At 35.8% G+C, this 14811-nt stretch overlaps 1 protein-coding gene across 2 annotated transcripts in view; it reads right to left on the reverse strand.

Annotated features, from left to right (window-relative positions):
- Positions 1–14811, reverse strand: part of LOC145984201 (thioredoxin reductase 1, cytoplasmic-like) — a 60609-nt gene that overhangs the window by 20594 nt on the left and 25204 nt on the right. For both annotated transcript variants that reach the window (XM_083117728.1, XM_083117727.1), the window contains 4 exons: positions 12062–12159; positions 9542–9602; positions 7217–7443; positions 3177–3372 (listed from right to left, as the gene is read on the reverse strand). In XM_083117728.1, the coding sequence (XP_082973854.1) occupies positions 3177–3372; positions 7217–7443; positions 9542–9602; positions 12062–12151 (574 nt within the window). In that variant the 5' untranslated portion in view covers positions 12152–12159. The remainder of the gene's footprint in view (positions 1–3176; positions 3373–7216; positions 7444–9541; positions 9603–12061; positions 12160–14811) is intronic.

Here is a 14811-nt window from a genome sequence, read left to right on the forward strand (position 1 = left end):
AACTGATTTCAACCTATTTATTTCAAAGAACTTCTGTGATACATGGGCCCTTCTGTGTTGTAACAATACCATTGAGAATCAATAGTGTAGATACAAGTCAGAAGTGTTCGTGAATGTACAACTTCCATCCGACACACCTCAGACAATTAATGCAGTAAGGCCTCTGAAATTGATACGTTAAAATCAATTCAAACAAGCAACACAGGTACAGTGTTCTTAGTGTAATTTTTAACAGTTATAACATAATAATCTTTATTATTAGTTCCAATTTGCAAATAATTATTGTATAATAAAATTAAACAAGGGATATTTCTATTGCTCTGGCAGTGGGTGTCTGCAAACGTGATCTGTTTGCCACCACCAAAATGGGAAGAAATGCATGCCCAACACCTGTCTTAAAACTGTTTGGCCCACCCTTCTGTCCCACCGTCAGTACTCAGTGTGGTAATCTTGAGCACAGGCATATTCAGTGACCAGAAGGTCATCCAGAAACAGTATACACATATAGGATGAGACAAACAGGCTAATATTGTTGAAACATAATATGCTCTAATTTTCAATGTAAATGCTAGAAGATGTACAGAGCAAGAAAAAAGTATTGTGTTTTCAACACTTTATGTTCCCACCTAAGATAATGCACAGGGACTATCTTGGAAATTTAAATGGGAAGTGGGTTGAGTGGCATCTCATCATCAACAGCCTTATTAATTTCAAATAACTTTTGTAAGAAACATGTTACGGTTTGAGCCACCATTTTTGAATGAGCTCCCAAAAACTGTTCTTCAGTTTTATTGAGCCTGTATATTTTTAACATGCCAGTATTATACAGGGTGCACATCAGTGAATTAGGCAAATTTGCAACACTGTTTTAGATGGATGTACTTGGGTGGTGAGGAGATAACTACAACCAAATTGCAGCTCACTTTAAAGCAGTTAGTTGCAATGGTGTCATGGACTTGCTCTTGCTGAAATTTAATTTTACAAAAACCACAAGTGTCATGTGATTGCAAGTATGAATTTAGTTTGACAAAGAGTTTTGGAATCATTGCAAGAATGATGTTACATTGCCCATGCTTTCAAGACATGTACTCTGGACTGTGAGGCTAATGGATCTCCATTAGAGAGAAATGTGGCAGTGTGGAAACAATACATACACCAGAGAATGTATTGAAAGTGAGGGGCAATTAAAGGGAGCCACAGCAATCTGCATGCTGCTGTATCACTTATGATTTATGGCAGCAGTGTTCAGGGAATGTTACACCAAGTTTTGCACTTGCATCTCTATAGATTCTAGAAACTCGTGGTCTACATGGGTAAAACATGAAAACTGACTTGAGTTTTGCCAGACGTTAAAGTTCAGAAGATGGGAACTATTTACATATGGAAGACTCTTGTGATGGGGGTTTTCCAAGCAGGTGCATTCCAAATGCATAAATTCTGGAATTTTGGTGACAAAAGAAATGGCAATACATAGAGCCATGCATATTTAGTTTCTGATGAAAACCCGAAATGTGAAATAACACATTGAAATGTTAATTTTCCATGTATCTGAAAGGTGTGAGGTGCATTTTCCTGCCCGGTTTTGTCACAAAAATAAGTGAAATAAACTGCTATGCGAAATAGATTCTTAAACACTAAATTCAGTGTTTATTTACAGACATTACACTTTCTGAACTTTGAATTATCCTGAGTGTTAAGCAATTCATGCAAAATTGATTAATTCTGCTGTAAATATTTGAGAAAAAAAAACTGACCACTTTATACAGGAATGAACTGAATACTCTGATAACTACATAAATGTGCTATTAGAAGGGATATGTTTATTTTGTGTAATAAGTGCAGTTTTTAAATCAAATTTAGGATTATTCTCACAAATTTAAAACCAAAATATCATTTCATATACTGCTTTGATCTGAAATTTACAGAAATGCAGAAATTTAATTTTCTTTACCACTTTTGAACCCGAAACTGACTGTTTTTGTACCGAAATTTTGCTTTTATTTACCAAAAATATGTGCCTCTAACATTGAACCATCTCACACTTCACTTTGTTCACCAGGGACATTTAGACTAAAAACAACATGACTGTTTTCCCTTACTGCTCTATTTACCTGACTTGACCCTTGGACTGATCTACTTGAAAGGTTGCCACTGACAACAGAGATGATCCAAGCAGAAATGCAGACAGTGCTGTACACCCTCGCAGAACACAACTTCCAAGATGAATTTTAAAAATCGCAGAATCATTGGGACCAGTCTATACATGCAGAAAGTTGATGGTGGCCAATAGGCCTTCGGCGAGTTTTTGACCAGGTGGTACCTTTAGTCTCAAAGATTTTGGATAACACCTTGTGTAGCCACAACAGCAAATCAAATTGCTCAAACCTAACAGCTCATATATCAATACAAATATGATTATCTGAAAGATTACATATACTAGTCATATTGCTTGTGACAACTGGAATTCTACACTAATGTGCATCTCCAATTGCCCTCATGATCAAAATTTTAGACTTGTATAAGTAATTGAATCCAAGAACACTTATCGGTCAAAGACAAGCACTAAATGTTAGATTATATAGGATCCCTGTTGGATCCCAACCAATTATATCACACTTCTCATACTGTACTTTAGGCATTGGACAAATAGTACAGTTGAAAATTATCTGCACAGGGTAAAATAGCACTGGCAACAATAATATGTTAGATCTTGAATATAAAATTGTTTATGTATGATATTACATCCTTGTGTACTGCATCTGACATCCTTGGAATGTCACATGCAAGCGAGTTTCTCTACAGATTTTAAATACTAATCTGAATCTACTATGATGAACATACATTATGCTGCCACATGTTTTGTTGTAGCTGTTAAGAATGAAGTCTGAGTGCACCTAGCTTTTCACATTCATAGCTCACAGAGAATCCATGTTTAATTCCCACAAATGAAGAAAATCCCAGTCAGAACATATCCTCTATCACTTTGAAATTTGGGTATGAAGCATGACTTCCATGCATCTCCAGCAATACAACATAAGCACATGCAGATATTCATTAGTTGTGAGAAACAAGTATTTCATCAGGCTTTTACATCTGAATGTACAAAATGCATTGCCACGCTTTGTTTACATTCAATAAAAATTCTTCAAAAATAGAGATTATGTAATGCAACAAACCTTTATCTGGCATCTGCCACCCGTAGTGACTAGCATCTTTCAAATCTTGTCCGAGAAGTGCAGCCTTGTGCAGGAGTTTCTTAGGAATGCACCCCACATTAACGCAAGTCCCACCAAGGCCCCAGGAGGTTCCACATGGAGAAGGCTTTACAAAGTCACAAAGTGCCACCTTCTTGTATCTCTCTTTTACAGATTCCTGAAATACAAAGAATGCTACATTAAGCTGTAAAACTTACCCCTGCAGATAATACTTTTCAATTAATTAAACTTTTGTGAACTTCAAACATGAAAGTTCATTAACACATGCTACAACTACATTTATAATACTTTGGAGAGTATTCAATGATTGCAATGAGGAGCCAAGCATATCTACAATGACAACATGCAGTTTCAAAGCATATTACACTGGCAGACTATCGAAATATGATGATCAGTTTGCATCACATGAACATAAGCAATCCATCTGATATACAAGTAAACTATAATTTACATTATTTTTAATAGTTTGCACATTTTAATAATACTACATTGAATGATTTAAGAATGGAATAAATTAATGGGCTGAGGGGTTGAGGCTGGACATTACTACACTTTGTGCCAGTCTCCTACAGTGGAAACTTCACTGTTGGCCAATTGCCAAGATGCAGGGCCACCTAATAGAGCACTCTCAATGGTGGCAACATGGTTTCTCTTAAGGTAGGTGCAGTTTGAAATAGTCACCACAGATCGGAAACAACCTCTGTATTACATTTTTTCAGGCAGCATTTGCTACTTGCAACTCATGGAAGTTATCCTGATGTCTGTTGTGAAGTTACCAAAGTAAAGAAACAATGATCTTCATTTGTCAATCGTTACTACACAGTGAAAATTGAATTATATGTTATTTTACAGGACAGAAGGGAAAAAACGTATAACTGAGAAAACGAATCATTGAAAGACAATTCAAATGCTAAAATTAGGTACACATGCAAAGAGAAAGAGTACCACTGTACTTATGAGTGTATAATGTGCAGCCTCATTTTGATGGGAAAAAAACAAAACATATATATGGAATATACAGCACAATTAAGGTTCAAGAAAAGTCTCTCTATCGAAATATGATGATCAGTTTGCATCACATGAACATAAGCAATCCATCTGATATACAAGTAAACTATAATTTACATTATTTTTAATAGTTTGCACATTTTAATAATACTACATTGAATGATTTAAGAATGGAATAAATTAATTGGCTGATAATGCCAAATTACTTGGTGTTTGTGGAAGTGTGTGGATAAATCACTGAGAGAGATATTTCCAAAATAAAATATTTTATTAAATTTACAGAGGTTGTTTCCGATCTATGGTGATGAAGTTGCACACCAAGCAGGAAGAGAACGAAGCTGCCAGTCATGTGGCCACGTTGGACCATTGACTGTGCATGACAGGTGTGGTCATTGCACATCTGGAAGAATATTGCTGAAAATCATTGCATATTGGGAGGGTTACATAACCATTTTTCAACGTAAACTACAGTTATAGTGCCTTTATAAAACTGTGCAAGGAGAGTGCAAAAAATGGCATATCACAGGTTTTGAAAGGGGCATGTAAGGCATGGGATGGGATGATTCCTGTGGGGCAGAAACAGGCCAACCCCCAGCCTGCCACTAGCTGCACACCACCTACAATTCACGATGTCAGGGTGCTGGTCACCAGGGAGAATCCAGCCACACAGAGAAGTATCGCAAACTGGCTACAAATATCACTGAAGACAGTGCACACCATACTTCACTGCAATTTGGGTTTGGAAAAGCAACGCAAGGGGCATATTCATAAGCTCTTGCCAAAACACATCCAGGAACGTTGCACCAACTGTCCAAAGCTATATGAGCTGAAAAGTAGAAGTTCGTTGTTACATTGGACGAGGGATATGTTTATCTTGATGACTGTCACAAACCATTTGCAATTTTTTATTGATAAGACAGGTGCAAGGGACTTTCAAAGATGGTTCACTGAATGTAAGGAAAGTTTTGGCAAAGGTTTCATGATCATGGCTGGATACTCGTACAATGGCAAGCTGACCAGCCATCATGTTGCCAAAAATACGAAGGTTGATTCCAATTATTATCAGGCTAACGTTCTGAAACCCGTTTATTGCCATTACATTCCCCATCTCTACGGGAGGGACCAGAATCATGTGTGGATGCATCAAGCCAAGTTGTCAAGTCATACATCTCGCTCAACCCACCTCTTCTTCCAACAAATGGCAGAAGAAACTGGAATTCATGCCATTCCTTTCACAGACATTCAAGTGAAGTCACATGATGCTTCACAGATGGACTTTTGCACCTTCAGCCTACTGAAACGAGCCTTGTCTCCCAGGAAACCCGGCACCATCGAAGGGCTACAGAAAGCCTATTCGGAAGAGGGGTTGAGGCTGGACATTACTACACTTTGTGCCAGTCTCCTACAGTGGAAACTTCACTGTTGGCCAATTGCCAAGATGCAGGGCCACCTAATAGAGCACTCTCAATGGTGGCAACATGGTTTCTCTTAAGGTAGGTGCAGTTTGAAATAGTCACCACAGATCGGAAACAACCTCTGTATTACATTTTTTCAGGCAGCATTTGCTACTTGCAACTCATGGAAGTTATCCTGATGTCTGTTGTGAAGTTACCAAAGTAAAGAAACAATGATCTTCATTTGTCAATCGTTACTACACAGTGAAAATTGAATTATATGTTATTTTACAGGACAGAAGGGAAAAAACGTATAACTGAGAAAACGAATCATTGAAAGACAATTCAAATGCTAAAATTAGGTACACATGGAAAGAGAAAGAGTACTACTGTACTTATGAGTGTATAATGCGCAGCCTCATTTTCATGGGAAAAAAACAAAAAAAATATATGGAATATACAGCACAATTAAGGTTCAAGAAAAGGCTCTCTTAGTTGTAGGTCAAAGTTTACTATGTCCATCAAGAATGAAACACATGCCTAATACCACCACTACAATGGCGCCTCTTTGCTTGGAAGTGCAAAATGCTCCAATAGAAGGGAGAACAACATGAGAAGCAGTAATTTTACTTGTATATGTTATTTTTTAAAAAATTATTAATGCTAAAGAAATCCAACCTGAATGCCTAACCTATCATACACGTGCAAGAATAAAAATGAAGGTAGAAAAACTTGAGAGTAAATGTTTTACATTGTGGAAGCCATTTTTAATGAAGATGTTTATGTTGTTTCCCTGCAAACATTAAAAAACCTGTGGATGTTATTTGTAGTTACACCTGTTGGTAATACATGTTACATGCAGTGAGCAGGAATCACTAGCATCTGTTCATCATTGCTATCATCCGCACATGACAACTTTCTAACGTGGAGAAGTCTTTTGAGGTTCTAGCACAAAAAATACCAATGATTTTGCTCCCATGTTACAGGAGTTGCACACTTGATCACGACAAGAATGGTGCAGCTTTTCTCAGTCATGAAAAACATACCAATAGAAAGCAAAAAAATACCACAGAAGCAATTTTAAATGACATTGTATACAATATTTTCCTGCAAACGTTGACAAACTTGTGTGCGTACACACGTGTGATTTAATGTTATCTGTCAGAATTATTCCACGTATAATATTCTCTACAGATTTGTGGGTAAAAAATTTTGGGAAAAGTGCAAAAGTAGCCAGAGAACTAAGAACAATAAAAGAATGCTAAGCAACAGTTCAACAAGTTCCAAAGAGGATGGTGGCAGTGGCTACTGAAAATAATAAAACTATGAAAAAACAGTTTTGCAGTAAAAGTGAGTATTAGTTACTCTCTATTTATTCGTTCTTGTCGCAAGCCATCACAACGTGACTCAAGTCAAATGTTTCGTTCAGTGTGCAGCTGCCCATAAGAGCCCCATGTTCCTAGTCTGTTTGCAACAAAAACGACTCGTCACATTGCGTCATGTCGGATTGGGTGTGCGGCTGGCCTAACTTGGTAGAGAAAGCACTCAAAACACAAGCATTATGCTATATACTTCCTCTGATAATATACATGAACTTACCTTAGCAGCTGCAATGCCGCCAGAACCACCACCTATCACAATCAAATCATACAAATACTTCGGCTCTGGCACGGCTTCACCTCTGATGAAGAGTAGCAAAGTTCCCTTCTCATGTGCATTCACACAATCATCACAGCCACCTACATGTCGTCCACGTATGAATACGTTAGGCACAGTTTTCTGGTTAGTTTTCTTTATCAGAGCTTCTTTGATCTGCTGACCATTGGCTATTAATACAATAAAGAATTTTCACATTTCTAAGTAAACAACACTGTACAAATGTAAAGCACAATTTAGAAAAAAATAACTCTACACAACAAAGTTATAAAGCATTGGATCTCACTGTCTCCATACTACAATTTTCAAAGATTTCTACAATATTAATTTACTACACATTGCATTCAGTCAAATATTACACATTTACAATTAAATGCTAGTGATACCACATGTGAACAATTCTTTACAATTGTCAGTTTTACCACTTTCATCACAAATATGCAAAAATGAAATTTAAACACACCATACTCTGATGTGTGATATATTAAAAAAAATGTTTCAACCAAATAAACATTGGCCTTCAGGAAGCAGCAGATGATTATTCATGCAAAACCACATGGTAGTTAAAGGTTAAAATGTTGAAGTTGAAAAGGTAAAAAAGATAAAACTAGAACTTGATGTGCCAGCATCATTTGGAGTGAACCAAAGTAAAGCATCATAATATACCATGCAGCAAAGAATATTACCAAATTCCAATTCATGTCTTTATTGAAAGACAATCTTGCATGAATATTAGCCACAATTTTTGCCATTACAAGGGTTATCTGCCAGTAAAGGGAATAAACTGAAGGGATTTCAGGATCTTTTTTGAACATTTCCATAACAAGTTTGTCTTGACTGTGCCAATGTGTGGATGATACAAATATAAATGTCTGTCTCCATGATGGAAGAAAAACCATTAGAAATAAATTTTGCTTAAGGCCAATGCTTCATTCAAATATAAGTTTGCTCGTATAATACATTTGTTGACAATAGGGTAAATGTTCTCTACAATCAAAGTTGAAGATTCTTTTTCCTTACTTCAGGACAGTCTCTGTGGAGCATTAGATAATGTTAAGATACAAAGTTGACTATGGTGGCTGTCGAGTCAGCATATGGCCAAAGTGGATTTTTTTTTTTTAGTTGGGTCCAATAAACAGAGTTTCTGATAAAGCTTATAGTTTTCTATAGCTAGGAGAAGTAAAAATCATGCTCCTTTGACACACTAGCCCCATCTAGTTCACTGCACTTTCTGAAACTGATTTTTTCTTATATTTTTTAAGCTCTACAAGTACAATTTATATTTTTCAGATACATTGTTCTGAAGATGTGGTAATGTGGACAATTGTGAAGAACTTTATGTCTGATAGAAAGGTGAAACAATATCACAATCTCTATACCTGACCAGAAAAAATGAACACTGAAAAAGTATTAGGAAACAAAGATGTAAACAAGATCTTATCTTGCAACAATCTACCAGTGTCATATAGATTGTTCTGCAATAGACACTAACAAAGTAAACAGATTGAGAGAAATCTGTTTTATTTTCCACTTATATTTATTTTACTTCTTCGATAAAAGTAAAATCAGGGTGGCTACCCTGATAAAAATCAAGTATAATTCCTGGTTTTCAAGGCAAATTTTCCAAACATTCAAGGATACAAGCAGATATTTTCTCTATTTCAACCTTACTTATTACCGCCTCTCAACACTCACACACAAAAACATACAAATATAGTACGATATAAAGGGTCTGTGTGATTCCAATGTATTCAAAAATTCTTATGAAATTCAATTAAACTGTGTATTTATAACATTTAATTTGAGGTCCGTAGTTTACATTTGCCATTTCACATACTCAGTCTCGAAATACATCCACAAATGTTACGGCACATATTCTAATCCTATGAAAAATTGTTAATTGTGTAAGAATTTCAAACTCAAATCTACCTAATAATCTTAAAGATATCTTGCAATAATCTTCCATCTGTCAGATTGCTCTACAAAGGACACTAACAAAGTAAGTGGAACCAGAAAATTCTGTTTTATTTTTTACACAGCATTCTTTTCCTTCATAGACAAAAATAAAAGTTAAATCGTGAAAAACCCACCTCAGGGCATTTATAAATATGTATAAATTCAATAGGATTTGGATTAATAAAAGTTGCAATTTTTCATGTCTACATAGAAAAATTCAAGCATAATTCCCAATAATAAAGATGTTAACATTGTTATTTAACATTATGTGATTTGCCCATAATGGCACAGATTATACAAGATTCTACTTACATGCATGGTCCAGTTCCAATGCAAAGTATTCAACTCCTAGCTCTGAGAACAACGCCTTTACCTAAAATAAGAGATAATTATAAGTACATACAACATGGAAATACAAAAGTTCAACCCAATATCACATTCAAGATGCTTGCATGCCAATTACACTAAACTCAACACTTATCTGCATACAGAAATATAATTTTTTAACAAGTAGTTTCCAGAAAAAAAATAGTAACAAATATGATATTTGCATTCTATTCTTTCCATGACTGAGCCGATACCGAAGGCGATACCAGTGGTATCAGTATTGGAAAGTAATGGTTGGAATTTATTTACAGATACCCGCCCATACTTTTCTGGCATTTTGGTCTTCCCAAAAATGTCACGTGACATTTTCGCTGTATATTTTTCCTCAAAATTACTACAAATTCAAAAGTTTCTAATTATTTTTCACTATTGTGTAAAAACACTGAATTTTGTGATAACATGTAATTTAATTAACTGATGTAATAATAATAATAAACCTTGAAGGGCCTTGGCCTATCTCCTGACCGCCAATCTCCCTCCCACAATCCTACCTAGAGGTGTGGAGTTCTTCAACCAGTAATGGGGTGATGTGGGGTCAGCACATCGAACTCTCAGCCATTATAGGAGATTTCTGAGACCGGGTTACCATACTCGTAACTCCCAAATTTTCTCACGATGACAGGTTGTCACTGGTCCTATACACAGGCTGAAAACCCAGAGACTGAACCCAGGAAGACTCAAACCCATGCTGTCCCGCACTCTGTCCAAAGCACAGAGCCTTAGACCGCACGGCCACAGAGGACAATTAACTGATGTAGTTCTTGAATATTTTGAAGTAAGAATCTTGGTATAGATGCATATAATTTGTGTAGAACATTACATTAACATTAATCAATATTTTGAACTTGTAATTATTACAATTTTCAAGCATCAGTATCACTGGGAATCTGTGAGAGTATTGATATCGGCTCAGCCCTAATACTTTTACCTCCCCTTCTCACAAAGATAGGAAACCAGGAAAAATTTACACATCTTATTGTATAATATTTTTCTTCAACCCTTAAGCATCGAGACATGATGTGTGTCACATTTAGGTGAGGTCAATAGCAGCAAGATGTGACATGTATGTTACATTTGTTTTCTTGACTTTTGGAACATACTGTGATTTGGATAATGTTCATCGATACATGCTTCCAACTAAAAACAATGATGGGTTTTATATTATAATAATTCTTTTCACCCAAAGAAATTCTTGCCACAAGAATGGAACATCAGGCAATATGAAAGTACTGTTTTGAACGTTTACGTCCTAGCGTTGCCTGCATCGGTGGTCCAAAGAAGTTCAAATTTCATTAAAAAAAGTAATTTTTTTACATGCAGAATTTTAAATTTCCTGCCAAAAAAGAAGCACAGCTTCAAGATTATTTTGTCATATAGTATAAGCAGCAAGTGAGCAATTCTTTCCAAGAGAATGGAATACACATTAGGCAATATGCAGGCTCAGTCTTGAACCAAGCTTGCCCATTCTACTTGATAAAATATTTTTTTTCAACCTTAGGCTTGTAGCCTTGATTTTTCTGTACTATACTGCAAAAAACCAGCTAAAATTTGCAACCCTAGCATTCATAGTTACCGAGATACAAATTTTTATTTAAAACCTTGAGAAATTTTAAACTTCCTGCCGAAAACATACTTTGCATAGAGCTCTATATGGGAAAATCAGCCTCTGCGAATAACTGTTAACCTCATCTCTGACTGCATGTCCTTCAATTACATGCCATTACAGGGAACATATTGTGAAAAAAATAACTACATGAAAAGGCAACACAATGAAACATGCAAAACTTTACAAAATTAGAGCAAGATATGGTCTGTAAAGACATGCAAATCCCTTTACTGTGCTCAGGATTGAGACAGACTAATCAGTAGTCTATTTGCATTACTGACAGGTATTTTGCTGTAAAGCTCTAGCAGCATCAGAATGAGTGGTCAACTCGCAACACTGTCCCACATATTCAAGATTTGTACATCCACCTGAGGAAGGGGCAGTTCTTAATATTATTACAAAATTACCATTCATTATCATCACAATTAACCTAGAGAGAGAGAGAAACTAGCTGCAGTTCCCGTTGATAATTTCTTGGGGGGGGGGGGGGGGTGTTACCTTTCAGTTCTTCCACAGTGTGTGGATTTGACTTGCATACAGAGCATGGATTGTTTGATGACATGGAACATTTACACCCAGGAATCTTGTTTGAACTTCAAGTGCTGATTAAGTTAACACATATGAATCATTAATAGATACACGCTGTGCAGTAGAAAACATACAGTGGCCGGGTGTGATACAGATCACATTATCCATATAGCTGAGATCAACCATATGTGGAGCTCTACCTCCACATCACCCTGTATGCCTTCATATGTGTGCACCTTCACCTTACATTCCTATATTGGGCACAAGTCTACAACATTCTTCTACTTACATGTCATACTGTATTGACTAACCTTTGCACAAAAGGGGCAATCACTTCTGCTGAACACCATAACATTGTGTTTGTTGATAAGTTGATCTACATCCAACTCAACTGGCGCCATCCTTGAACCTGAAATGAAGATAACCCAAATAAGGACCCAATTTTTATGTAGATAAAACATGCAAAATATGTGCATAAATATGTAGGAAAAAATAGCTGAAATAAGTAAAAATATACAGAAATGCACTGAAATATGTAAAAATATGTAACTATGCTACATAAATTTCTCAATAACATTATAAAAAGGTAACTTGAAATAAAGAAATTGTAATGTGCTAAATTACATTGAAAAATTCATAAACTCAAAACATGATCGACGGAAGTTTTAACGTGAATGACAGTGTGCCAAGATACACTCTGTAAAAAAAAAATAGCATCACTGTATTCTTATTACGGATGTTGACAATTTTGAGTTTCACATGAGGCATCTTTCCTGCACAACTTGAAATCAATTGATTGAAGCATTGGTCTGGTATCACTGCGTAGTGTAGTGTTATTCTTTTGTTGATTTAGTGTTTGGAGTGTCTGCTAGAGGGTGTTGCAATCAGTTACTTCTGCAAGGCTTTGTAATCAATTGTCAGGAATCTGTAAAAAGATTGTTAGTAGTGCAACTTGTGACGTGTTTTATGTTGCAAACTACATGTTCATTATTGACAGTTTGTATACGTTATCATATTTGTGATGTGTTCTGGTGGTGTGTAGTGTATTTGAGCATGTTTTCTCGAAAAAAAAATGGGCAGAAAGTGTGACATTTCACCACGTAAGCAAGCAATGGTTCTTGCTTTGCATATGGATGGTCATTCTCAGAGAGAAATTGGTCGACAACTTCAAATGCATCAATCCACAGTTAGCCGCTGCCTGCAAAAGCAACAAGAACATGGAAAATCATCACTGAGAAGTCAGTGTGGCAGAAAGAAGAAGACATCACCTCAACTGGATCGTATGATAAAGGACATGGCACTGAAGAACAGAGGAATGAGTTCACGCCAAATTGCACATAAACTTCAAAATGAGGTGGACGTTAATCTTACTCATGCTACTGTAGTATCCCGACTAAAGAAACAGGGTGTTTCTAAACACGTCCCACGTAAAAAACCCAGACTAACTGATGCACGTGCAAAAGCTAGACGTGAGTTTGTCACACGTTATGGCGCATGGAATGATACAGATTGGGAACATGTGATATTTTCTGATGAAAAACGATTTAAATTGCTGGGGAATGACAGCTCATATAACTGTGGATGCGGAAGGGAGAAGAACTTGCAAAATCTTGTATTTTAGAAACTCAAAAGTTCTGTGGCAGTGTTATGATTTGGGCATGATTCTCTGCAAAAGGGATTGGCAGGATGCATATTTGCACAGGGACCCTTAAGGCTGATCAATATCTGGAAATCCTGAATCGGAAAGTTCTGCAAACTGCAGGATATCATTTTTCTGGACAGAATTTGGACTGCTTTATTTTTCAAGACGATAATGCAACCTGTCACCGTGCTCAGGTGGTGAATAACTGGTTTCATCATATGAATATTGAAATACTTTGGTGGCCGCCCAACTCTCCAGACATGAATCCTATAGAAAACCTGTGGGCTATGATGTGCAAAAAACTTGGTAATCAGACGTACAGGTCAAAAGAGGAACTTGTGGCAGCCATTGTACATGTTTGGAATGAAATTGAGGTCGAATATTGTCAAAATCTCATTCATAGCATGCCTCGAAGGTTGGAAGCACTTAGGAAGGCCAGGGGTGGCCACACTAAGTACTAGTCAATGTATTTACTTACTATCATTACAAATTGACATATCATGATGCATTTAAATCCTTTGTTTAATCTTTATACTTGTAAAAATTGTCTTTGTGCGAAAATGTTCCACAAGCTATATTTGCAATAATTTTGTTATTAGTTCTGTAAAGTGCATTATGTACGTAACTATGACTTAAATAATAAAAATATATTGTACAGATATAGTGTTTTATATATTTGTTAGGAGAACAAATCGACAAGTTGAATTAAATCAATAAAACAACTGATAATTCACGAGCGAAAGCTGACGACCAAAAGTAATGAAGTGATGCTAATTTTTTTTTACAGAGTGTATTTTTCACTGCAAGAAATGAATACATTTCTACAATGTAGAAGAATATTCACATTGAATGTACAAAATGGTTTGTCAGGCAAAAAATAAAATGTACATTTAATGTAACAATACATTATTTTCTTCAGTTCATGCTCCTCAATGTGATGCATAGTAAAGCATTAAATGCATTTTGAGATTTTTTTTATTTTTGTTGTTTGGTATTTGGAAAAATCAAGTTTGAATGTTTGTCCCACAATTATAGCTGCTTCCTCAATGAAAAACCAGAAAGATAGCCCAAATATGGCATTTAATGGGAAAAAAATTATGTTAACGGAAAATATGTAATTACCTCAAAATATGTAATGTGTATGTTCCGATTTATTTTTCCTATTTTACATCACTTTTCTGCTTGTTTAGACAAATCAGGACTAGTATAATAACAAAATACTGATACACCTTTAACACATTTAACAATTTCTTATGCATGCTGATTGATATTAATTTATTTCTAACTTTCATTCAAGAAAATGTTTACTGGCATTTGCATTTCCTTGGATCTGGTATAAATAGGAGTAGAGAATTTGATACACAGAGATGTTAGCAATTTTAACTGCACGGATAAAATATGGAAAAAAAAACTTGCAAT

This window comes from Lepisma saccharinum, chromosome 2 (genome assembly GCF_977018435.1).
Source record: "Lepisma saccharinum chromosome 2, izLepSacc3.1, whole genome shotgun sequence".
NCBI lineage: Eukaryota > Metazoa > Arthropoda > Insecta > Zygentoma > Lepismatidae > Lepisma > Lepisma saccharinum.